A 27,909-nucleotide genomic window follows, 5' to 3' on the forward strand; every position below is an offset into this window, starting at 1 on the left:
AGCTGGGCTCTGAGGCCTTCTTTGGGATGATGGGAAGGAAGAGGAAATCTTAGGTTTCAAATTTAGGAACATAGGAATTTCCATAACAGACCTGTGGTCCTTCTTATCCAGTAACCTGTCTTTGACAGTGGCCACCACCTGATACTCCAAAGGCAATGTGCAACAAACTCTGATGTGGGCAGTTATGGAATAACCTGCCCATAATGAAAACTTCTTTCTAACCCCATTCCAATGCTGTCTTATATTCTGACAGATATATGAGGGTTTATATCTCTTCCAAACTTCTAGGGCAGGGTTTTTTTTTCCTTCATTCCTACTACTGTAACTCTAGATGTTCTTTTCAGCCTCATAAATGCAAAATACTGTTTTGAATCCTGCTGAGTTCCCAGTCTCAGTGACATATTGGTGTAATAACTTCCAAGGGCTGTCTGCCGTGGCTTTTTTTGTTTTTGTGTTTTTTTTAAAAAACGTTCTTTTATCAGTTTTAAATTTGTGGCCTTTCAATTTCATGAAATGTTCCCTTATTTCTTATGTTCGCAAGAAGGATAAGATTTTGTCATGCAGATCACAGATTCTGTGACTTTCAGAAACCTCCATGGCACCCTGGGGTATTGGGGGCCCCACAGCTCTCAGCTGCCAGGGTTGTCGTCACAGACCCACAGGATCCATGCTCTCTCTGCTCCACTTGGTCCCTGGGAGTTAGCCCCCTCTGATGTGACAGCCCTCCCCCATGGTTGCTCTAGCTCTTTGGAGTTATGCCCTTTGGCCCCTCCACCTTCTGGGGCTGCACCTCTGAGCCTGCAGCACACCTGTCTCTCTCCGTAAGCCCCCTCAGGGAGTCTACGTGCTCTGGACTCCCAGGGCCTCAACACCCCGAGGGAGTAATGAAACCCCTGACGCTCAGCCAGTGTAAAATGTAAGGGCTTATTGTATGTTTGAACACAGCACAGGAAGTTCTCAGGGCCTCAAGCATAGAAAGTCTCAGAACCCTCCATCTGGGTCTGTCCAGCATCCAGGTGGGCTCAGGCACCTCTTTGTCCTCAGTCCAGAGGTATCCTTCTTCCAGCCGACCAGGTTTTCTATTATCTGTTCCATCCCCTGGTGAAGCCCCATCCAATCAATCAATTCTTACACTGTCCTGAAGAAAACCACTTTCCTGGTTTATTTGGCATAACAATTGATCATCTGACAGGCAAGAAATCTAAGCAGAGCTGTAGCCCTGCAACCAAATTGCCTGCAGCCTGCACAATTACCCTGCTTGGGGCTCAGACAGTTTTCCAATTTACATAATTCGGATAAGCAGGAATCCTCTTCCCCTACCCACACTTTTCCAAAACAATTCATCTTTGTAGTAAGTGGGTGAAACACCCATTGACCTCTCTAGAGTTGCACTTGCTTACACAAGTATTGAATTTGACCCTATATGTTTAGTAATTTAAATACTTGTGTAATTAAAATGCAAGTAAATACCCATATTATGTATTACTTGCCCGTGTTTGGCTGATCTGGTTAAATTAGAAATCTATTCCTGCTTCTCTCTTGCTTGTTTTCAGCGTAGTGTGCAGCTCTATATTGATCCCTGCCCAATAAAAGCCTTCCATTGCCACATCCATCAGCCTCTCCCGAGGACAGTCCTGCACCAGCATTAACTTCCTGGACACAACAATCAGCTTCAGCAGTGTTCTCATGCCTAAGTGCTCCAATAACAACTATGTGGGTGAAACCTGACAATCACTGTGCTCCCAAATGAACTCTCACACAAAAATAAAACAAAAATACAATATCACCCAGCGGCAAACACTTTTTACAAAGTGGTCACTCCATATTTAACTTCTCAAGCCTTATCCTCACAGGGAACCTGCACAACACCTTCCAAAGATGAGTCTGATACCTTAGATTCATAACTTTGCATAATAAACGGTAAAAATCCTGATCTTACGAAAGACACTGGATCTATGGTTTATTACAACAATCTGTAACCTACTAACCCCTCTTTTTTTTGGTCCTGTGACTGCAGAGGTGTTAACTGGCCACTTAACTTTGAATGATCCCTTAGAACGTGTTAAATATTTATGCTAAATAATCTGTTCCACCCTGTTTTAGCTGTGACTTTCCAAGACCAGAAGAAAAACTGTGCCACTCAAAAGCTTGTCTCCTTCACTAGTAGAAGCAGTCCAATAAAAGATATTACCTCAACCACCTTGTCTTTTGATTGCCACATGCGACTGAGCTTTTGTGGATTGCTTCTCAGTTTGTTTCAGAAAAAAAGTATCACTAGATGGCTAGCATTTTAGCTTCTAAAATATGAGACAACCATGAAACCAAAACAAAAGAATGTAATGTAAGAGGCAGAATTTCACTATGGCATAATTCTAGGATCAGTCTGAATTTAACTACTTTATGCTTGATAAATAGTAAATCTTCATCTTTCCTTTTTCTAAAATTCTGTAAGGCTCTTGCAGTTCTATTATAGAATTCAGTTAAAAGAAATTAAAGCAAAAGAACATAAAATATGTAACGTTCATAATTTGTTTTTATGCAACCTCAGTTTCACTCTCCAGATTGTAAGAACTAAATTGTACTAAAGTAGGTGACTGGTGTATGTGTTTGAAATTTACTTTTGATTACAGGATGATTACATCAAGAAATGTAATTTAAATTCTTTTAAAGCTGATTGTTAGGAGTAACCCACAGTCATTTCTGGAAAGAAACGAATGAAAACAGGAAGCTTTTTAGGTAGTAAAAATAGTTCACAAGACTAAAATAAATATGAAACTGAACGAGTGTATTGCTGCAAAAACGAAGAAAGAGATAAAACTGTACAATAAATAAGCATGTTCCTTGGTGTGTAGTTGGGGCCTTGGGCTGCCCCCAGTAGTAGGGTGTGGCCTGAGGGTGTCCTTCTGGTATCCGCTCCAGCTGCGACCAGGGTTGTTTCTCTCTCCTCCTGCCACCCGTTTTGTTCCGGTGTGCCCTGCCTCTCTGGCCGATCTGGGACTGCTCGTATTGATCAGCATAAGAAGCAAGACTTTCTGCTGAGTCCATTTTTTTATCCCATAAATACTGTTTTATTTCTTCCCTGTACATATTCAGGAATTGCTCCTGAGCTATCAAATTACACATTCCCTCAAAGCTAGTTTACACCCCTTCCTTTGACCCATTTATCTAACAGACCCTTCATCTGGTTTAGATAAGCCACATTACTTAGTCCAGGTCCTCTCTTAAGGGCTCTAAATTTTACTCTGTAAGTTTCAGGTGAAGTTTCTGAAATTGCTTTAAAACCAAATCCTTGAATTTATTATAGTCAGAAGTCTCATCAATAGGCATCTTATTGAATATGTTCAGAGCTCTTCCAGTCAATTTTGCTATCAATGTGGTCATCTTGTGAGCTTCAGGAATTTTTTGGAGTGTGCACAGTCTCTCAAAGGTGAGAAAATATTCAGCAATATCACTGGATTCATCATACTGTGGACATAGTCACTCCCATTTGTAGATTGTTGGGTAAGGATTGTTAGGGTTATCCGATATATTCTGCTGAGCCTTTGCTCTCTTTATCACCAGTGTATGCTTCCACTCTTTTTTTCCTTTGCCTCCATAGCTCTCCTGTGGGCAGCCTCTAGGGCTTTTTCTGCCTCGTTTGCTGCCTCCAGTCTGGTTAACTCCAGTTTGTGTTGTCCCTTGGTTTCTGTCATCTTAGCCTCTCTGTTTTTAACTAACTTTACACCTGAGAATTAGAAAGAAAACCACAAAAGAAACAAACAAAAAACCTGGCTTGTAAAATTTTGCTGTGCTGTAATCTGATACCTGTGTTCTCTGATAGCTATTCTCAGCCTACAGAAAAATCCTTTTAAAAAACCTCTGTCTCCAGGCAAATAGACAGAAAAAGCCTCCAGCTGCTGTTAGCTTAAAAAATCAAACAAACAAAAACCTCTTCAGGTCTGTGAAAAACTTGTGAATTTCCCTGCAGGAGGTTAACTACTCTGCCTTTAGGTAGAGAAAACTCCAGCTCAAAAAAGAAAGATCCCTTTTGTTATGCCTACTGCTCTGTCCCCCCAGGCAGAGACATAGAATTTACAAAACCTTTTAAAATCCTGCTGTGCTTCCAGTTCAAAATAAATCTCAAAATGATCCCACTGCTCTGCCACCATGTCAGGGTTCCTTCCCCACTCTGAACTCTAGGGTACAGACGTGGGGACCTGCATGAAAGACCCCCTAAGCTTTTTCCTACCAGCTTAAATTAAAAACTTCCCAAGGTACAAACTTTGCCTTGTCCTTGGACTCTATGCTGCCACCACCAAGCTTGTTAAACAAAGAACAGGGAAAGAGCCCACTTGGAGAAGTCTTCCCCCCCAAACCCTACACCCCCTCTCTTGGGGAAGGCTTGATAAAAATCTCACCAATTTGTATAGGTGAACACAGACCCAAACCCTTGGATCTTAAGAAGAATGAAAAAGCAGTCACGTTCTTAAAAGAAGAATTTTAATTAAAGAAAAGGTAAAAGAATCACCTCTGTAAAATCAGGATGGTAAATACCTTACAGGGTAATCAGATTCAAAACATAGAGGATCCCTCTAGGCAAAACCTTTAAGTTACAAAAAGACACAAAAACAGGAATATACATTCCATTCAGCACAGCCTATTTTACCAGCCATTAAACAAAAGAAAATCTAATTAATTTCTAGCTAGATTACTTACTAACCTTTTACAGGAGCTCTGAGCTGCATTCCTGATCTGTTCCCAGCAAAAGCATCACACAGACAGACCGACCCTTTGCTTCGCGTGCCCCCCACCCTCAAGCATGGAAAATATCTTGTCGTCTCATTGGTCATTTTGGTCAGGTGCCAGCGAGGTTATCTTAGCTTCTTAACCCATTACAGGTGAAAGGGTTTTGCCTCTGGCCAGGAGGGATTTAAAGGTGGTTACCCTTCCCTTTATAGTTATGACAGTCTGACATAAAGATATACAGGGATTTTCCTCCTGATATTGTTCCAAACACAGGATTCCAAATTTTTATTGAGAAGACAAGGGAATAGTGGTGTGTGGCGTTTATTCCAATGAGTTTTTTTCTCCCACTGGCAGCCACTTGTATAGCTGATCTTTCTCTTTAGCATCCCACCCTCCTTGTTTTAGTGTCTTTTTAACTCTTTCCTCCCAGCTAATCATATATAGTGAAAACAAGAATAAACTTATCAAAGAAAGATTCAAGAGATAGTGAGTAATAGTATTGGAAACAAATACTATAAAATCATAACAGGCTTGCTAGAGACTAAACTAAAGAGGTTTCTCACCCAAAACTGTTTCCAGTGTTTTCGACCAAGCCTGGCTGAGATCCCACTTTCATGAAGCAAATCCGATGTCCATTCACTACCTAAGTGAGGGATGCCCATGTCGTCTTTGCCTCCCAAATATAATCGAAGAAATTTTTGAAGTTTACCTCTTCCCTCCTCCCCCCCGTGTTTTTCTTCTTGTTAAATTCTTTCTGAACTATTTTTTTGTAATCTCTCATTTGCTTTCAGTTCAGACCATTGATAGAACCATTGTGAATGAGAACACTCAATTTACATGTAAACAGATAGATGGATAAACGTACTGTGTCTGACAGAAAACCTATTTTTGCTGGTGACCAACCTCCCGATACAGATTTAAAAAACATATACTGACTCCTTACATACATTTCACAGTGATATTGGATGACCGATGTGATGCCAGCTTTTGTTTGAGACCTCACATAACATTCTTAGGTGAACCAGAATGTACATACCAGATTAAGACAGGTTTCAGAGGAACAGCCGTGTTAGTCTGTATTCGCAAAAAGAAAAGGAGTACTTGTGGCACCTTAGAGACTAACCAATTTATTTGAGCATGAGCTTTCGTGAGCTACAGCTCACTTCATCAGATGTTTACCGTGGAAACTGCAGCAGACTTTATATACACACAGAAATCATGAAACAATACCTCCTCCCACCCCACTGTCCTGCTGGTAATAGCTTATCTAAAGTGATCAACAGGAGAGTGAATTTGTGTGGGGGGGTGGAGGGTGAGAAAACCTGGATTTGTGCTGGAAATGGCCCACCTGTTGATCACTTTAGATAAGCTATTACCAGCAGGACAGTGGGGTGGGAGGAGGTATTGTTTCATGATTTCTGTGTGTATATAAAGTCTGCTGCAGTTTCCACGGTAAACATCTGATGAAGTGAGCTGTAGCTCACGAAAGCTCATGCTCAAATAAATTGGTTAGTCTCTAAGGTGCCACAAGTACTCCTTTTCTTTATACCAGATTAAGGAAATTCCTATAACCACTCTACACCCCCTTGCCAGTTGGCATTATGAGGTTCTTGCATCACAGTGGTCATGGGCTCCAGTTTCCTGAAATAACTCATCTAAGGGACTGAAAAATGAATTTATTAATAAACTTTTCTGATTTTTTTTGTTGTGATGAGTAAAGTTCTCCTTCCTCCTTGCCCCCCAAAAGCACAGGGCTTGGCCATCACTGTCTGTATGGAGGCCTTTTGTCTCTACATTGACTCCGAGTTAAGCGGCTTTAACATTGTCTGCAGTGCAGCTGTGCTGTCAGAGGCTCCCATGATGGTCGCTCTCTGCAGAGCCCTCCGTTGGTAGACAGGGACACTGAACAGAACTCATATAAGTTAGTGCTGATTTGCCTTTGAAGAGAAGGTGGCAGAATGTGGTTGGCCTTTCTAGACTCTCTTCGGCTTCAGATCCCGAATTTTATCGTCCGTCTAGAGAATGGCTTCCACTAGATCGGGAGGGACTGGAAGAGCATAGCACAGTATCATTGTTTCCCCTTCTGTACTTGAGTAGACTTGCCTATGTTTTTAAAGGGTCTGCTAGTTCATTTTTTTTTAAACTTGTACATTCTTTGGTAGTTCCTAAAGTGATGACCACTTCAAATAATGAGTGAGATTTCAAACAACTGAAATTTCAAATGGCTATGTGCTTCAGTCTTTCCTTTGTGGAGTGAAATGCATACACATGAAGTCAATGTGAGTGAGAGTTTTGGTTGATCTATAACTCAGATTTTTTACCAGTGGATTTCTTCACATCTGGACTGGAGTCTGCTCAGAAATATGTATATATTCCTGATAGAATTTCACTCTGTTGGAAATGTCGTCCTCCAGCTGAATTTTATTATCCCATAGTTGCTGAAACACATACAAAGTGTAGTACAGTGAGTCCTGGCTAACATCTTCACTTTTTCCATATGGTGTGCTAATCTAGAAATTGTGACTGTAGAGGAATTCTATTATTGATTTGGGCAGCAGAGAGTATACACTTAGGAATTCTTAAATTAGTGCGTCTGTCCTGGACGTGACTACTATTCGGAACCAATGAATGTTGGAATGTTTTCTGGTTCTCTTAATATATTAGTTTTCCTTTTTGCAGTGGTCTGGTTATTTATTTTGGGAATTTAATTTATATATATATATATATTCATTGTGGACAATGCCAAGATTGATTCAGTTGTACTGTTTGGCATTTTTTTTCCAATTGCTGATTGGAATTTTTTCTTGTCAAAACATCTTGCTCAATAAATAAGTACTTTAAAAAATTCTTTTTGTATAAAAAAGTATTCAAACCACTTACTGTAAAGTTGCATTGTTTGAGTTATAAAAATATTTCTATTAGTATAATTGAAAAGAAAGCCATTAAAACCATATGAAATATTACATATTATTAAATAGTAAGACATGAGAGCACAATAGCAAATCACTTACTGAACAATACATAGCCTAATCCTCTACTGGAGTAAATTGATGTTGTTCCTTTGAAGTGAGTGCAGTCACATCAGATGAGGATGTGGCCCAAAGAATTGGAATTTTTTTGCAAGATAACTTGTATTTTTCTGTTAATGTTCAGTGTGTGAACATTTTATAGGCAAGTTGCATGCCACATCAGCTGACTTCAGAAAAATAGGAATTCTAGCACTTTAAAAGGATGCATGAGCTACTAAATCCAATACGCAAAAGATTTTTTTGGACTATAAACTGTTCTAGGGATAAAATTTCTTCTTCAAATTTAAAATAACTAATGAATAGTGAAACAAACTTAGGCAATATATTCTGAATGCAAGCAGAAGTAATTTAGTCTTTAAGCATTCAAAATGAGCCTGATAAAATGTAAAAATATTTTTATACTTGAATGAAGAAAATAGATTTTTTTCATTTAATTTTAAAGCCAAGAAATTGTCACTATGGGCCTGATCAAACTCCCACTGAAGTCAGTGGGGTCATTCTTTTGACTCCAATGGCAGCTGGATGAGGCCACTGAAGTGTGACTTCCTTGATTCCTACTTCCAACCTTTTAGGCTGTCTTGAATCACGAGACATCCACCTCCTGTCCTCACAAACACACAAACCCTCCTCAGAATACCCTTATAATTAACTATACTTTTCAAATGTATTTACTAGGGCATGTGTAAAAAAGATGAATATGATCTAACCAAAAAAGGAACACTAGAAGATACATACAGAATGATGGGGGGAAAGTTGCATTTTAAATTAACTTTATTTTTTTTCTTCTTTTAATAGATTATGGAAGAAACAAACACACAGATTGCTTGGCCATCCAAGCTGAAGATTGGCGCAAAGTCAAAAAAAGGTATATTTGCTTGTTTTACTTTCATATTTTAAAAAGATTGAAATTTTTTTTGTGAAAGACAGCACTGAAGTAACAGCATTTAATTTAATCACAGATGAGGTGATTTCTTATAATATTAGACCCTAAAGCTTTGTTTAATCTTTTTATTTTTCTTGGGTAAGTGTTGATTCTCTACTCATTTGAATTGTCTTGTATGCTTTAGAAGTTTAGCTGACATTGTGTAGCAATCTATTTTAAATTACAAAGTAGTCTAGAACTCTAAATGTGTTCAAAGCTTTTGACTGGCTGTCAATGTAATCATGGCTATGTCTACAAATTTAGACAAAGTTGTAAAGTCCAAATTAATACAATATAAGCAGTGTGACTGTTTTTTTATGGAACTGGATACTGATTGTGTTTAAGATCAGTAGTTCAAGGAATCAAACTGTTGTCGGAATGATGAGTGTGTGTGTCACCTGATTTCTTATTGAAGCAATACTTGAATTAAAACTCTTTCACAGTGCTGAGGGTATTTTGGTTGACACTGGTGCACAGATGAAGATAAACATGAGAAAGCCAAGATGGATTGTCCGTAAATCTATTTGAAATGTAAAGGAAATATTTGTCAAAAGGAAGAATAAGAATATCCCGATGGACTTTTTCAGTGTTGCAAACAATTAGTTAAACATAAAATAACCACAAAAAGCAATTGATGGTGGCAAAGTAGAAGATATCAGAAAATGGAGTTAGGCACTCACACTTGCAAACTTCTTAAAATCTCTGATACATGGTAGACTCTTAAACTTTCATTTCATAAACCAAAATGGTCATATTACCTTAACCTTTTAAACAGGGGAAGAACTCATGAGAGAACGAAAAGGTCTGTTCATAATTGTGCAGGCTCTATTTTTTTACGAGCCAGAGAGACCCAGCCTAAGAGAGTTTTTCCCCTTTCCCCATATGCTGCCTGGAGACAGAAAGCACATCTATGTGTTTAGAAATGCATACTGCTTGAGGAAAGAATAGCTAGATAGAAAGCATAAGGGAGAAATTTATTTAGTGGTAGTCAGACAGGTGAGGATCACATAGGTAGGAAAAGAATGCTTACAATCAGTGGTAAAAAGCAAAGTCTCCATGAAGACCTGTTCTCCACCTGGATCCTGCTATAGCCTGAGCTGTAAACAAGAAGGGAGAGAGGGAGTTCTTATAACAGAATTAAAAAAAAAAAAAAAAAAAAAAGTAAAGGGAAAGCAGTACGTGTAATACTGTTTGGATTTTAATAAAATATTTGATATTGGGTCATATCTTATGAAGTCTTTCATGCAAAATTAATTCATATCTGCTTGGATAGCCACACCGTTATGTGGAAATCTGGCTGAAAGCCATAAACAAAGGATAGAGCAATAGCAGTGTATTGAGTTCTGGGTTGTGTTTGGGGTTGTCATGGTTACCAAGCTAACTGCACTGCTGTCCCTTCTTGGGGTGGAGCCCTACAGGTATTATGTATCAGGCCCTTTACCTGTCTGGGTGGAATTCTGCAATTCACCCATTTTCAAACTAGGACCTGGGTACAGTCTCCTGGCTACCAACTGTAACAATTCCATAAGTGTAACGGGTTAGACCCTGCAAGCGTTTCTCTTCAGGAGCCTGTAATAGCATACATTTGCAGTGAGACGGAAACAGTTTCTTCAAAACAAAGCCTGATTTATTTTGCCCAACAGGTAGGTTCACAGTGCTTTGAGGAGTTGATTCTAAAATAAGCACACATGCTTCCTTACCTAAGCGTAACCTCTCCATCCACAGACATCTCAGGCATATCAGGCTTATTCTCCATCTCTGAGTTGGGAGGAACATCCTAAGATGCTTCCGCCTTGTCCCTAATCTCTGAATGTTTGACTCTCAGCCTTTTCACTCTCGCCTCCTGGCCAGCAACTCTCAGCTTACCCCAAATTCTCCTTTTTCTAAGGTCTGTGAGCCTTTTGAGTTCTTTTTCATCCCAGGCTTAGTAAAGAACAAAAAGTCCTTGCTGCCTTGATGGGAGCCAGGTACCGTATATTCTCTCACCAGTTGATGGTCCAGTTATCTTAACTCCGTTGAAGCTGGGTAACTGAGAGGCTGTCATATCTGTGTCATTGCGCCTTTCCTGCATGGCTGCTCAACAACCCCTTTACAACTTTGATTTAGCTCTCTTCATTCATATAGGGTAATATCACACAATCGAACAGGGAAACAGTCACAGATAATAGCCATACGAAATAATAACATGGGGAACAGTGCTAAGTGTAGGTGACTTGAACATCTTGATTAATGAACTAGGAGAAGAAATAAAATGTACATTTATGAAGTTTGCTTATGACATTAAATTCGAAGTAAGGTTGAATGCCATTGAGAGAAGAGAAATACAAAGGGTCATAGAGATTAGAAACATGAGCAGAAAATAACAATGAAATCTAGCTTGGAAAAATGCAAACTAATACAACTGAGGAAATATAGTCCAAAGCATGCACACATAATGAGAATGAGAAACTTGGAAAATCTTAATGCCAGAATAAACGTAGGGTGGTGGTAGATTGCAAATGAGACATTTTTGCAATGTGATACACCATTAAAAATGGTTAGTGTGGGTTTTGGGCTACAGGTTGTGAGCAGCATCAGGGCTAAAGACTTGTATCCTCTGATCAGTCATTGTATACGTGGGAGGTTGTGTACATACACACAAGATAGTACATTACAACAATATGTAGGGAGAGATCGTATCCCTTGTGTTCCTAAATTTTAGATAGGATGGCCCACATTTTAATAGTCCACACTGTTTCCCATCCCATTTACATTTGAATAAACTGCCCATTTGCAGCCACAGCAATTGTTTATGCGGAAAATAATACTGGCAAAGTGTTTGATGTATCTTGACTTCATTTCATAAAATTTAGCAGCTGCAACAGAGAAGGAAAGTCAGCACAGTGTAACCAGCCAACTGTCTGTGAACGGACTCAATGTTCTGAGACCTGACTGTAGCCCATCTTCTTGACTGGGAAATGAGTACCTAATTAGCAGTCACTTTGTTGGGGAGGAACAGAAGTAAGGCTTATAGAAAAGAATTATTGATCCAGCGACTGACAGGCAGAAAACTTTTAGTACTTTGAATGGAGATAAATGTGGTTCAGGGCATCTTATGCTCTAAATCCTAGGACGATGTTTCACCATCACCAAATTAGTAACTTTTACTAGTAAAGATGGCCTGAAATTTTGGTAGGATAGTACTTGGTGGATGTATTTTGTGGCCTTTTGTTAGTGATCTAAAAAAAAAAAACCCCTATAATCAGGAAAACATCCTAATTCCTTATTGAATGTTCATATATTGCGTGCTTTTCAATCTAGCATGAAAACAATTTATGGTTTACGACAGTATTTTTTCACTAATGTTGTATCATCTGGCTTTTATGATCAGCAGTTATTAATGCTATTCCAGGAATGACTGGTTGTATATCGTCTTGTTAATATATTAGACATGAGCATTAAAACTTGTCATGCAAAGTGTACATAATAGGATGCATCGTGATTCAGTAGATAGGGCATGGCAGTAGGAGTCAGGAGACCCAGTTATATTTTCTGGTACTGCAGGAAAATTGTGATGTGGGATAAACCAATGCACAAAGGTTAAGTGATCTGAAAAAGGGTAAGTCACTTAACCTCCTTCTTCTTAGGCTGTGAAATGATGATAAAGCTTTGCGATCCATGGTCAGAAAGTGCTACATATGAGATGATTATTACTAAGGATGGTAATTTAATAATACATGACAGCTAACTTGATATACACCCCCCTAAATAATTGATTCACAGAATATTTTACTTTTGGACCTTCCATCTGTTCAGAATGTAAGGAACTACTGAAGATCCTGTTTTTAGCAATTTTGTTAAAATATCCTGTATGACTTCACAAAAGCCAGAATTCACAAGTTAATTACTGACTCTCAACTGTTCTATAAAATCAAAACAGAGGAATTTCCTGCTCTAACAAGTAACAGATGCTTTAGTGTGTGTTGTTATGAAGAGGAGCTGAGGATAAAACATTTTGAAATGCATGTGTGTGTTTGTTTTCCAAACAAATATAAATTTTCCAAACATTAAAATAAGTTTTGAGGGAAACCATGTGTTCAGATTTTGTCACGTAAAAGTAGTTATTTGTAAGTTTTTGAGAGAGAATGAGAAATGAGTGACAGACATTCGTAATGATAGGATGCTGCATAGTCCCTCACTACTAGGGGATATAATGGGCAGAATTTTTTCTTGTATATTCATATGTTCTATTTGCACATTTTTGGGGATAGTGAATGATAGAGGTAGAATCTGATGTATTCTTGAACATTGTTTTGTCTAAGTCAAGGAAGCTAAAAATGTGCTCTTGTACTTAAGACCAAGTTACTTTTCTTGAAGCAGGTATTTCACAAGTTTCAGGTTTTTATTAATTGCGTGGTTAAAGATCTGTGAAGGTATTACTGCTTTCCCTGCCTTCGTTAATGCGGTGGTATTCTGTAGAAGTGCCCTTTTTTTTTTTTTTTTTTTTTTTTTTTTTTTTAAGAAGTCCATTCTTGGATTCAGCAGTGCCACTCAGGCTGGGACTCTAAATCCTGAGTGGTAATAACTTAATTTATATACATAATATGGGATTTCACCCACGCTCTTAACGCTTCTCTTTACTTTTTCATTCCCCTAATTCTTTTGTGACTTTATTTGTATCTGAACAAATCCTGCACTCATAAAGAAACTGTAATGTGATTGGTGGGTTGTGGGGTTTTTTTTGTTTTTTTTTAAAGTCTAAGCACTTATGGGACAATTTGATCATTCCAAGTCTCATGACTTCTTCAAGACTGGCAATTTCACCCCAGCTTTGTGGTCCTTTGTGACACAGGAACACCAAAGCTTCTTTTCTGAGTGTGACTTTTGCAAGAGCCTTGAAGAAGAGTACATTCAGTAGGGCTTGGGCATCTAAAGCTCTGACCTGGTGAGACTAGTCAATCTCACTAGTCAATCTCACTCACTATGAGGGTGGAGGAAGATGCCTCTTACTAAGGAGTCAAGGGGCAGGTAACAGTGAGCCAGTGGGAAAAAGTGATGAGAGAAAGTGGGGGAGTATGGGGAGAGTCAGGGTGCAGGGAGGGATCTGAGTACTCCTCACTCCCCTAACTGCTATGCCAGCTCATCAGTTACTCTCTCCCACTGACCATATTACTGCCAGCTCCCTCTCTCCATTCTTGCCCTGCCCCAGCTCATCCCACTGCCCAGAGCTCTTGCTGATCACCAAAGACCCTACTTTCAGTTCAGCCTTCTAACCGTGCTCCCCTACCCTAGTGGTTACTTAAGAGAGGAAAGTGGATTTCTAAACCTTCTATCCAATAGGGAGACCAGCCTCCATTTTTGTGTTTACATCGTATGAATATAAACTTTCAAAGTTGAAGTCACTCCCAAGTTGAGGCAAGAACTTCCCATAATGGCCCCAAAAGATTATTTAATTATATGCCACAATTATTAATCTAATACCATGATTTTTGCCAGAGGATATCACCATGATTTGAATTGTTGGAACTGGCACTCTTACTGATGTGCACACAAACTTCCATTAATGTTAGAGGGAGTTGCCTGTGTGTCAGCAGCAGAAAATAGACTTTTTGAGTGTTTCCACTTTTTTATGGTCATTTAAATTCCTTTGTTCAAAATCCATTAAGTAGGCAAATTGTGATTTTAGTTGGATTCTTGTAATTCAAGCACACTACTGTTTCATCCGTGCTGCCAAATTTGCAAGAGAATTTGAAATTGTGTAAAGTTCTTCTCCGCATTATGAGATTCGTAATTAAGAGCACACTTCCATAACTTCAAAATAATGAAAAAGTAATTTTATACATCCTTAAGAATGCTTTGTGAATGTAATTGTGAAGAGTGATATGAGTTGTTGATTTATATTTAATTCTAGGATAAGATTTTTCAAAAGCACCCATATCCTATTTTCAAAAGTGACTGAGGCACTTTGGAGCCTAAGTTCCAAGACTTTCAGTGACACTTGGGATTCTAAGTGCCCAAATCACTTTTGAAAATGAGACTTAGGTATTGTCTGCATGGTATGGGTATGAATTTACAGTGCACCAACTCGCCATGCGGTAACGTCCTGTGTGGACACTGCTGCAGTGTACTGAAATTCCCAGAGTTCAGCTTTAGCTCACAACTATTTGAAAGCGTAGTACATCAAGCTGCACACTAGGATTTTTAGCATGCTGTAGCAATATTCATGGGGTATGTTGCTGTGTGGCAGACTGGTGTGGTATAAATTCAAACCTGGCTTGCCACTCAGTAACTATCCATATAGATGAACCCTTAGGCTCCTGAATCACTGAAGTGGGTTTGAAAATGTTACTCCTAGTCTTTTTTTTTCTCCCTTATTTGGTGAATATTTTCTTACCATTTCCCCCTTGCCCCCCTACACTTTTCTTTCACACAGTGGTGGTGGTTGTTCCCTAGTAGCTCCTACCACTGGCATCTCCCGTACGCGATGTGTGAGGTCATGCTGTGTGGAGGACGTTGTTTTCAGTGTTGAGCAGGATGGAGCAGCTGATGCTTGGCAGGCTGGATCTGGCTTTCAAGGGAGCCCTTGCTGCCTCAGGGCCCCCTGCGATTGCAAGAGTTGCATGTGCCTAACACCTCCACTTTTTCTACAGATCTCAGTCTCTAGTTTTTCTTTAGCTTCAGATTATACACACACTCATCTTTCTTCTGTTTAGCTTGCCATGGCTTCTTTTCTCAGTCTGTATCTGCCTTCTCGCCGCCTCCTGTTTCATTCCCCTTCATCCTTTAATTTGAGATCTTCCCCATTTTTCCAAAACTTTTATGCTGCCATTTATTTTTTTTAAAAAAATCTTGAAAAATGTTTCTGGTCCTCTTTCTGTGTCTTATTTCCCCTACCTGTTCTCATTTCTGCCTATTCCCCCACTTATTTTCTCTACTGAAGACTTCACTCTCTAGAAGTGAGTGAGTCCCAAACTCCACCACTTCCATTAGCATTCTAAGCAGAGAGCCAAAGTACTAAATACATCTTGTGATTGAACTTCCCTCCAAGCACAAGTGTAGTTCAGGAAAGCTTGCACTATTACAGCTTGAGCTGTGTATGTTTAATGGATAAACAACTAATTTGTTAACCCGGGCACAGTTGTCAATCCAGCAGTTAATGAAAAATTCATGTAAAAAGAAAGTGAAGTAAAACAAAAATGCCCTCTCTCCTCACCACCACCAGTGTTGTTCTCTTTTCCGAAGAGGAAAAGAATTAAGGAAGACTCATATGACCCTAAATCCAATGTACGTAAAGAACTGCTGCTGCCATGTTTCTGTGAAGAAAGGGGCAGGCCTTGGGTAGTTATTTGTGGAGGGATATAGTAAATATAACGTGGATTTCTACCCTAAGAATATTAGAAGGTTTCTGCAAACTTGTATACCCTAGTGCAGCGGTTCTCACCCTTTTTCTTTCTGAGGCCCACTGAACAGGCTATAAAAACTCCATGGCCCAGCTGGGCCACAACTGTTTTTCTGCATATAAAAGTCAGGGCCAGCATTAAGGGGTAGCAAGCAGGGCAATTGCCTGGGCCCCCACACCACAGGGGGCCCCACAAAGCTAATTTGCTCCAGGGTTCGACATCAGTCCTGGATGGTCGTGCTCAGGGGCTTGGGCTGCAGTCCTGCACAGTGGGGCTTCAGCTTTCTTCCCTACGTAGTTACTCTAGGCATGCCTGGTGTTTAGACTAGCACCTGAAACCTGCTCGGCTCTGGTTGAGACCCATTGCCCTAGTGCATAGGCAGAGGAGATGTCAGGAAAGAAGCACTCACAAGAAGTAGTATGTCTGATGAAGTAAAGTATTGGAGGAGTACATGAGGAGGAAGAGAGGACCTAAAATACAATTGCACTGATGGTATAAGTGAGGGAAATGAATCACTGTGGGTTAACAATGCTGGCATTCCTATCCCTGCAGTTGTTTGAGTTTTAGTAGATGATTTTTTTTCTTCATTCAGGGCCTAAATCTTAGATACTGTAGAGAGAGCTCTTAGACAGCTGACTAGCCTGATGATTTCATTCTGTGGTTATATTGATTAAAGGTCACATAGGGAAGACCCAGACCAAATATAGTATGGCCATTTTTGTTGCTGACTTGATTTTGATCTGTTAAGAGGTATAGTAGCAACTCTAGCCAAGTTAAGAAAAATACTACTGCCATTATTAGCTGTACAGAACAGGATTCGATTGGTTATTGCCCTGACAATAGCAAGCATAGACATTTCTTCTTCTTGCTTATGCACAGAACAGATTAATTCAACATCATTTATGCCCTGATGTCCCCAAAAAGTCAGGTGAGCAGGCCCTTGGCTTTTCAAGGAAAAATTCATATTAAAATGCAGGAAAGTTCTTTCATCATAGAAGAAGCAATACACTGTAAAATTAAAGTCTGATTTGCATGAAACTTGATAAGTTAGAATTTAGAATGAATGGAGGGAATAGGGTTTGTTTGAATTCTGTAACCCTTAAATTCAAATATTGAACGAGAACTTCTCATTTGAGTTATTCCAAAGAGATTTTTTATACATATGCAAACATCTGAATGCATATGAGTGAATTGACCATCTGCTGTTGTGATATAATTTTCAAATATAGCTGAACTCTAATTTAATGTAGTTCAGAAAAGTTCTCCTAGGTATTTTTTCCTAATAAGTACTTAATCATTTTTTCAATCACTGTATGTAAAAAGAGAGACTGTAAACAACAAGGAATTTTCAATTATATCAAAACTGGTGATTTTTAATATTTTTGATATTCTGTTTGTAATGAAGTTTCATATATAAAAGCCTGGCTTCCATAACAGCAGTTTAGCATGACAGCTTGGCCAGTTTTTAAACGTCACATGTGCAAACACCTCTTAACTTACTCACGTGTTCCACTAACAAATTACATCATTTCTTAAAAGAAAAAAATGCATCCCTTCTCATTATGCAATATAGGGTTTTTTTAGTGAGTAACTGGAGTGAATCTCAACTTCCCTCAGAACTGACTCGGAAAAGAGCCAACAACTGATTCACCAACTCTACTTTCTGCTGCGTGTTCCTTGGTTCCCCTTTCAAAGTACGGACCAGCCAAACTCTGCTGAGACCTAATAGGTTCACAACAAAAGGTGTCTGGCGATAGTTCTATTTTTAAAAAATTAGATAAACAGGACTGTGAGGTGGCAACAGATGTGTAGGAAAATTTTGCCACAATGAGAAATGTCTCTAGGGAATATTTAAGTAGTCTGGGACCCTAACATTATACAAACATCTGTGTCCAGTTTGTAACACTGCAAATCTCTTGGTATCAATGAGATTTACTGTTTATAATAAGAATGATTCTGATAAATACAAATCACAGAGAAAATAACTTTTTTCTATGGTCATTGGGAAAACTTTTATTTAAAAAGAAGGTACCTCAGTACTCCGTGGTTAATTTTAAAAGTTCCATACCGGCCTTGATCAGATCACTAGGCTATTTATTGCTTTAAAGAGAAGGCAAATTGCCTCAGTTTGCTGTTCCTCTCCTCCTCTCCCCAATAATTTTCTGTTTCACATCCCTGGAGATTCTCATCTGTTGGGGAAACCCAGTTACAACACAATAGTTCCCTGGCAATTAAACATGATCTGATCCTCCTTTGTGTAGGGGACTGAACTGCATTTCAGTCATGTGAGGGCATTATCATTTTACAGCTGGGAGCCCCAACGTGGTGGTGGTTTGAAGAGTATAATAGTAGAAAAAAGATACAAGAAAATATACTAAAATTGAAGATTATTTTCCAATTAAAGACTCAGTTGTACTATGTAATTGGAAACTGGGTGAAAATATTTGTAAAACAACTTTCCAATTTTTATGCTGTTCTAAGATTAAAAGTTTACTATTTTTTTCAAAAGGGGGTAAAAAGGAGTTAGCATGGTCTATTTATAGCTAAATTTAACACTGATTACTTGCAGATCACTTCTTCGTGCATTGTACAGAACATACCATATGCAATGCATTTATAGGTTTCAGAGTAGCAGCCGTGTTAGTCTGTATTCGCAAAAAGAAAAGGAGTACTTGTGGCACCTTAGAGACTAACAAATTTATTTGAGCATAAGCTTTTGTGAGCTACAGCTCACTTCATCGGATGCATTCAGTGGAAAATACAGTGAGGAGATTTATATACATAGAGAACACGAAACAATGGGTGTTACCATACACACTGTAACCAGAGTGATCACTTAAGGTGAGCTATTACCAGCAGGAGAGCGGGGGGGAGGGCTTTTTGTAGTGATAATCAAGGTGGGCCCTTCGGGAAGTAGTCTGAATGTTGAACTGGGATACACCCCTGTCAAGGTTCCTTCCCCACCCTGAACTCTAGGCTACAGATGTGGGTACCTGCATGAAAACCCCCCAAGCTTCCTTTTTACCAGCTTAGGTTAAAACTTCCCCAAGGTACAAACTATTTTACTCTTTGCCCTTGGACTTCCACTGCCACCACCAAACGTTTATCTGGGTTTATTGGGAAAACATTGTTTGGAAACGTCTTTCCCCCCAAAATCCTCCCAACCCTTGCACCCCACTCCTGGGGAAGGTTTGGTAAAAATCTTCACCAATTTGCATAGGTGACCACAGACCCAAACCCTTAGATCTTAAAACAATGAAAAAAGCATTCAGTTCTTGAAAAGAAACATTTTAATAGAAGAAACAGTAAAAAGAATCACCTCTGTAAAATCAGGCTGGTAAATACCTTACAGGGTAATTAGATTCAAAACGTAGAGAATCCCTCTAGGCAAAACCTTAAGTTACAAAAAGACACACAGACAGGAATATTCATTCTATTCAGCACAACTTAATTTCTCAGCCATTTAAAGAAATCATCATCTAACGCATATCTGGCTAGATTACTTACTATGTTCTAAGACTCCATTACTGTTCTGTCCCTGGTAAAAGCATCACACAGACAGATCCAGACCCTTTGTTTTTCTCCCTCCTCCCAACTTTTGAAAGTATCTTGTCTCCTCATTGGTCAGGTGCCAGCAAGGTTATCCCAGCTTCTTAACCCTTTACAGGTGAAAGGATTTTTCCTCTGGCCAGGAGGGATTTTAAAGGTGTTTACCCTTCCCTTTATATTTATGACAACCCCTGGAAGGGGAACGGAACTGTTAACTGGCCCAGCTGGAGAGCTGGGGCCAGAAAGGGTGAAGAGTCTCTACGGAGGAAGCCCTGGGAACCCAGCCCCATATCGGAGTCGAGGAACTATTTGAAGGCTAACCCAGAAGGGGTTGTGGGACTCTCTAGAGACCGAGTCTGGGGAGGGCTGCAAAGATACCAGTGAAGGGGTACTGGGATAGGCCCCCTGTTAGACTGTATACCTCTGTAGTGTTCTGTTTGTTTCACATGAACTGTATGTGGCTTAGCAGAGGGCAGAGGTGTTGAAAACTTGCATGAGAAACCATGACAGAAGTTACAGAAACACTTAATTATTTGATAGGAATTCTGTAAATGGAATTTTTTATTTACATTGATTTCTCAATAGCATGAGCACGAGTGATAACATGGTTACCATGTTAGAAATTTGCTAATTACACTTCCATGCAGGAACCAGTTTGATGAGAGATTCCAAAGAATGCAGTTCTCTGGATCAGTGAAGTTTAGCACATCACAAATGTGATACACTTGATCTCTGGAGCAAGACATGAGATGTGCAACAATTAATTCAGTGTAGGATATGGACGCTCCCATCATCATTTATAGGGTTGTCAAGTATATTTAAAAAAAGAAATCCAAGTGAGAGAACTGAAAACCTTCTATAGGCAGCCCCCTCTCTCTTATACCAAGTGGGGGTCCTGATCAGGTGCCTCCATGGATTTCATCTGTGGAATTGTGGCAGTGGGGAGATGCAGTTTCTGAAGGTCCCAGGCAATTTAGGAATTTGTAGGTCAATACTAATATCTGAAACTCCACTCAGCCACAGCCAACCAGTACAGATCACTGTACACTGGTTGAATATGTTTAGAACATAAGAACGGCTGTACCGGGTCAGACCAATGGCCAATCTAGACCAGTATCCTGTCTTCCAAAAGTGGCCAATGCCAGGTGCTTCCGAGGGAACGAACAGAACAGGTAATCATCAAGTGATCTATCCCCTGTCCCCATTCCCAGCTTCTGGCAAACAGAAGCTAGGGATACTTCAGCGCATGGTTTTACATCCCTTTCCATCCTGTCTAATAGCCATTGATGGACCTATCCTCCATGAACATTTCTAGTTCTTTTTTGAACCCTGTTAAGGTCTTGGCCTTCACAATATCCTCTGGCAAAGAGTTCCACAGGTCGACTCTGCATTTTGTGAAGAAATACTTCCTTTTGTTTGTTTTAAACCTGCTGCCTATTAATTTCATTTGGTGACCTCTAGTCCTATGTGTTATGAGAAGGAGTAAATAACAGTTCCTTGTTTACTTTCTCCACACCACGCTAGATACTCTGCTTAACATATATGTTGTCAGTGGTTTAGTTTTTAAAAGACTTCAGGTGCAGCCTCAACTGAATGGTGTTTAATCTTGAAGTAATAAAAGCATTAACTGTAGCAAAAAGAAAAGGCCACAACCTCCTAGCAAGAAGTAGATGAAAACAGCCATCTTGCACAGTACAGAAAGATGTCCATCCAGCAATAATAGAGAATGCAATTTACTTCTGTACGAGGTCTTTTGTGCAAATTTGGGCATCCATAATTTGCTTGACTTATAAATGCCAGGCAGACATTTTGTCTGCCTGTGAAGATTAGATGATGATATTGTAGAGCAAGAATACTAGAATTTCAGTTTATTGTCACCAAGGAAGGAGCCTATATGGAAACATTCCAGACACTCTAGCCATATGGAAACTGCCTAGCAAAGTCTCTGCTGTTTTCCTTGGAAATATCAATAATGCTGAAGTTAGGATATTTGTCACATCATTTCAGTTTACATAGCCAGACATATATGACGGTGGCATAACACAAGATTTACCTCTTGATTGATTAACTTGTTAATGATAACAAACTGACTTATTTGGCTGAAGTGCTGTAATTCTTTCTAACTGCCAATTTATGTAAAAAAAAAAATGTACTGGAACAGTGTTTGATTAGTCTATTATTGCCAGCCTCAAGCATTCAAAAATCATGAGACTGGATTAATGAGATTTTTAAAACAGTATGTTTGAGCTTTTTATTTGTCTTCTGGGATGTGCACTTTTAGGGTTCATACCTTCAACCAGGAGGTCTAGAAATTAACTTTTTAAATGAAAGCTGAGATTCTTCTGAATTCATGTAGCAAAAGGTCTAGAGCTTTAAGAAGAACATCAAACACTGCAAGACTTGTGATATTCAGCAGTGCTGGACTGCATAGCCATGCAAGCTAAAAGGCTTGTTGTGCTTTCTGGTTGCAATACATCATCAGGTATGTTTGAGTTAAGGTGGGGATAATATGAGCATTTCTGAACTGCATCTTACAGTCTTTTTGTTTTTGTTTTTGTTTTGTTTTAGTATGTGTGTGAGAGACCTACAAGTTACTGTTACAGAGAATACATCTCTAGAGCCCTGCATGGTTACAAAATTTGTGTCCACATCCAATCCGTAAAAATGGTCAGAGGATATCCTCATCTTCAGATATAAAGCAGATATCCGCAGATTTGCAGGCCTCTAGAAACAAAATTTGTATCCACATCCAGTCCACAAAAATGATCCACAGATATCTGTAGATAGACACTTTGGAAAATGTTGGCAACTCTCTTTAGAATGTCTTCCATTCCTTTTGGACTGGAAGTTAACTGAATATAGGACTACTTTTCCAACTTCTTTCACTTCGTATTTTGCCACATGGTTTCAACTTTTACAGTCACGTAAGCTGTTGCATCATATAAATCTCTAGTTAAAGACAACATAGTTACTGTGGGGGAAAAAACCCTCTGGTACTGTTTAATACTAGGAAGCCTTAAATACCTTGCAAAAGTGTATTCAATATTTTGCACTTTTTCGTTAGCAAACGTTATACTCAAATAATAATGCTCAAATAAATTAGTTAGTCTCTAAGGTGCCACTAGTACTCCTTTTCTTTTTATACAAATACATGATGAAGTTTTAATCGTCAGTGCTGTTTCCTGGTAGATTTTTGGGTAAGGCTGAATGGAACTACTAATCAAACTACCAAAGTTTAAAGCTAGTTCCTATAAAAGACCAACATTTTTTTTATACATATGACTGTCAGCTGATCAGTGAATAGTATCCCTGAAACATACATTTTCTAAACCTTAGACACCAAATTTTTTCTTATCTTTGGATATTTATAAGTGGTGATTAAATCCATAGTAGGCTTATCATTTGGTCCACCACTGGGTTTGAAAAGGTTTATGATTTAAAGTAACAACAAACATCAACAGTCCAGTCTGAGTGTAAGAGAAAACTAAGTGGTGTTTGCCAGTTAGGATTTGTGCTGGTTCCACTTAATTTAGCAGGTCATGGAACAAGAGAGACTATTGAGAACTTTTGAAAAACTGTTTTACTGATCCCTTTTTAAATATAAAAGCCTTTTTGGTTAAAAGCATGGGACAAGAAATGCATAAATGAAGTCACTTGTTAAATCAGTTGTTTCTTTTATCCTTACAAGCTGATATGGTTTGTATACTTTTTAGCACGGGTAGCTACTAGGCACTTATTATCAAGGAATGTGTTTTATCTTGTAGAATCAAAATCAGGAAATATGGGACATATAGCTCACTAAATTTAGATAAAATAGCCAGATCTTAAATTCAACTGAGACTGGAGCATTCCAGTGTATGCCAGCCAAACCAGTATGTGATTTTTATATTGTCCATGATATTTCTACGGTGTTGACGAGATGTTTGTGTGTGTGATATAAGTGAAGCTTACAAGAAATGCACTGACTAAAATTCAAAGTTTTTTAAAATTACTAATTTAAGGTTATAAGTATGGAGGCTTGTTTGTGTAATCTCCTCCTATCTTCTCTGTCCCCCATTTTTTAATCTCCCTCGTCTTGTTGAATCATCTCTACATCGTAGATCAGTTTCTTCTGGGACGGGAAGGTATTCTTGGTTACTATTATGTGAAACATCCAACAAGCTGTTGTATCCAGTACAAATATTTAATCGTTGCTTAGCTGTGGTGGTGATAGCCATGTGATAAACTGCATTTACAATTCACCTTTGACTAGGACTCTGCTTACTAACCCTTATTCTAACCTCCCAAGTTGCAACTTCAAAAAAAACCTCAGGTCAAAAAATGTTTCCTCCCCAAATGTGGAATTTGATACCAAAATTACATTGACCTGCTGCTAGGGTGAGCAATATTCAGTCCTGCACTAGTTTGGTGTCCACTTCAGTATCTCATGATCCGTCAAAACTAGGAAAGAGGAGCTTGATACCACAGGAAAGGACAGCACCCCTGCTTTATGATGGGGGTACACAGTACTTGTATCTAAGCCCTTGAACATCCTTCATTTTTGTACTTTGCAGTTAATGTTTGCATTACATATTTTAGGTATTTTTAACAGTGATTTGCTTTTATAATTTTATTTTTAATTTGTCTTTTCATAGGGTTAGAACAGTTGGTCATAAGTAACTAATACACTAGCTTTACAGATAGAAGGTTACAAAACTAGTCAATGAAAATTTTAAGAACATGCAAATATTTCTAAAAATTTTAGATAATGTAGCGTGTTCAAAACACACAAAGGAATAATATGGCATAATTTTTTTCTCTTTCTGAGTTTGGGATAGCAGAATTATTCATGCATTACTCAAACAGTACCAGTAAAACTTTCAGCTACATGACCCCATTATGTTTTTATTTGACACACTTCTTACGAAAAAAGTGTTTTAGAAATGTTTTAATTGTATTTTTTTTATCACTAGTGTTTCATTTCAGATTCCTGAAACTTCTCCAGGATGGAATATTGATCATCCTGCATCTTAATAATTTACTTTTTTGGTAGAAGAAAATTGCGTATTTGGAAAACCAGGAGGGAAGGTGTTTATACTTTTTCCAAAAATAAAACCTCAAAGGTGTTTGAAGCTGCTCAAAAGTTTGCATTGTCACACGTAGTTCTAGCAGAGAGGAATAAGGTGGTGATAAAAGGTATTCAGAAGTGTATGATAACATGTGATAAATAATTGCATTTATCTTCATCACGTCTTGGGTTTATATGTAATCAGCTACCTGGCATTTTCCCTGGGATGGACTTAGAGCCAGTTTACCCAGCTCCTAGGGCAAGGGGTGTGGCCAGGATGAAGGGGGCATTGTCAGACAGCTTGTGTAGTTGCTGTCGTGCATTCTGGTCCCTTTGGGCTCTAGACATCGAGTGTACTGTCCTCGAATGCGGGAGAGGGGATTCCTGTGCAGAAATGCTGCCAAGATTGGCTTCTTTGTGGCTCCCTGCTTCGTCTGGGCTCGTTGCTTATTGAGGAACTGGATATTATGTCTTTAACTCTGATTTCAGTGCTTTCCCAGCTAATCTATAACAATTGAATGACTTGCTGGATGTGAACACAAGCTAGTCTTAGCACTATGTAGATTTTTCAGCTTTTCAAAATCTGGTGGTTTTGTGTAATGCTCACTCTGGTTGATGTGGCTGGACTCCTTTTAGCTCTTCTAGATGGCTGTAAAGAATAAAAATAGATTTATTCTGTTATGCACATGTGACTGCCCTCTTTGGGATGGAAAATCACATAATTTCATGATCTTAAATTTTGCAAGACATGGCATTCCAATACAGTTTTGTCGCTATGCAAGACCACAGGATGGCAAATTGTCTAACAGAATATTTATACATTACATAGTCTCAAAAGTGCTTTTAAGTATTTATGATATTGCACAATTAACTAACTTTTTTGGACACAAAACAATGAGTTATGAATCAAGTTGCCATGTCCAAAGAAGAAACTATGGTCCAAGTCAACTCTTGCCTTGACTTCTTCATTCTGGTAAGGGAATTATGCATGAAACTCTCCACACTCCACGTTGATCATTTTACTGATTACTATAAGTGGGGCTGGAAGCATGGGCTACAATTAAAGTAACCTGAGGTATTCCATTTTAAAATCTGAATTTCAGTTTCTTAGAACTTTGCCAAACGTTAACCATTTGGGCTGAAATTTTATATGCTGGGCATCTTCTCAGGCTGAATTTCTTTCTGGAAAATTTAGTCACAATGGTTTGGCTGTTTTTCTAGGACAAGGTTAAGGAAAAATCCATTTTGCTGGTTGTGTAAAAATTAAATAAATTTGAGACTTTCTTTGAAATGCGTTAGGACTTAGGGTTGCAAATTTTGGATGGATGTATTCCTGGAGATTTCATCATATGACACACTCTTTAATACCTGGAGACTCCAGGCCAATCCTGGAGGGTTGGCAACCCTACAGTTCATGCTTTGGAGCAGAGGCTTAATGTCAGAAACGTGCCTCTTCCTGTTCTTGTGAAAATCCATCCAAATTTTGACGAAGTATAAGTGAAAAATCACAGTTCACGCTTGCTCAGGAGAGACCAAACAGTTAAAATCTCAGAAGATTCAGTTGTCACCGGGCATAATCAGTCACGTCACAACTTGTGTGACCTTAGTTCTTCCCTTAATTTTTTCCAGAGAGCCCCTGCCTCATTCTGTGTACAAAATGGATGGTACTCAATAAATGTGCACCTGTAGGGTATATTTTTCCCCATTGTTCAATGTGTTGTCCTATGTTATATTTACTGCACACTATTCAAACCCAGTTACAAGAATAGAATTATTAATTTCCTCCTGGGCTTTTCTGTGGCACTCATCACTAGAATATCTGTTTTTCATAAATATTAATTTATCGAGATCTCTGATGTAGGGGGTGGCTTCATCCCCATTTTAGGGACACAATTAATGACCATCTCTGGAAAAGTTTGTTTTAAGCGACTTACTTTGCATCATATAAGAACTCTGTGACAGAGGCAGGGATAGAATCCAATTCTCAAGAACATCATTTAGCAGTCTTAACCATGAGATCGTCCTTTCTCTTCCTGCAGTTTTGCCCCTGCCTCATTCACTTCCCACTTCTGCAACAAATGAGACAGAGGTCTTATAGACCACAGCCTCCTTTTCTACATAATTCTGATTCTTCCACAGGGTAGGTCCTTCTTGTGCACTAAATGAGGTAAGAGTCCTGTGGAGAAAATCTACTTAAAGAGCGTATTACAATATACATACACAAGGGGGCCAAATTAATGTTGCACAGGCTTAATTCTGGATTTTCCTAACTTCTGAGTACTTGACTTTGCACCCCTAGTGTTCTTTTAACATAGTTTTTTTGTGTTTTGTAACACTATGTACTCTAATTTAACTTTTCAAAATTATAAGCAAATAGTGGTTGTGAGAACTGATAAAACTAGAGACGGAAGTCCTCTATCTGCTGAACAGATTAATTCAAACATCATTTTAAGCTTCTCCAGATCACCCCAATAAGATATCTTCTCTTTTCTGCAGGGACCATCTTTATAGGATAAAGTTGAAAGTTGTCAGTCTCCACACACATTCAGTCCTTTTGAATGAGACTGCCATTAAGGATTCCAATTAGTATTAATTTGAGTGTTGTTTTAGGGCAGTAGGCATCTGTCTGCTATAACAGAGCCCACCAACTAATTACATGTAAGCCTGCATACAGCTGTTGTAGGGTACTTTTAAACTAACTCCACATGTTCCTCCAATCGCTATGTGAAATTGGATCACAGAAAGTTAAAAATGAGACCACTTCATATGAGATTGGTATGTCCCATGATTTTTGATTTCCATATGTCTAAGATCTTATTCCATAATTTATTAATGTTGACATTTTTGTGCTCCAGTTGTACAATTTCCAAACATACCTAAAGGGAAGGATGTTGTTAACTACTTTTAACATAAGTGAAATAAAACAAGGAGTCAGCAGCTGTGAAAACAGTCTAAACTGCAGTTGTGGTCTTATCTCTCTTGCTTTACTGCATACTTAACGTGTGTCTCTTAGTCTCCATGGCTACCTGCTAGGCAGCAGAATCCTCTAGCCTGGCATGCCCTGGTGTCAGAACTCGCTAATGGAAGGGGAATTCAAGACTACTGGTTTATTGAGGCCTGTGTTCTTTTGTCAGCAGAATTTTTTAAAGCTGTTTAGTTTTGGTTCCCAAGGTATAAAGTGTAGATCTGACTTTATAGCAGTTCAGCAAGGGTTTTTTAAAATCCTGGCATTTAAATGGTTTTTCCTTATTGGTCCCC

At 38.8% G+C, this 27,909-nt stretch overlaps 1 protein-coding gene across 1 annotated transcript in view; it reads left to right on the plus strand.

Moving 5' to 3' along the window:
- The window catches only part of BICC1 (BicC family RNA binding protein 1), a 224,202-nt gene that overhangs the window by 111,656 nt on the left and 84,637 nt on the right, over positions 1 to 27,909 (plus strand). The window contains exon 3 of the mRNA XM_073353366.2: positions 8,550 to 8,619. Coding sequence (XP_073209467.1) covers positions 8,550 to 8,619 — 70 coding nt within the window. The remainder of the gene's footprint in view (positions 1 to 8,549; positions 8,620 to 27,909) is intronic.

Source organism: Lepidochelys kempii, chromosome 7 (assembly GCF_965140285.1).
Source record: "Lepidochelys kempii isolate rLepKem1 chromosome 7, rLepKem1.hap1, whole genome shotgun sequence".
NCBI lineage: Eukaryota > Metazoa > Chordata > Testudines > Cheloniidae > Lepidochelys > Lepidochelys kempii.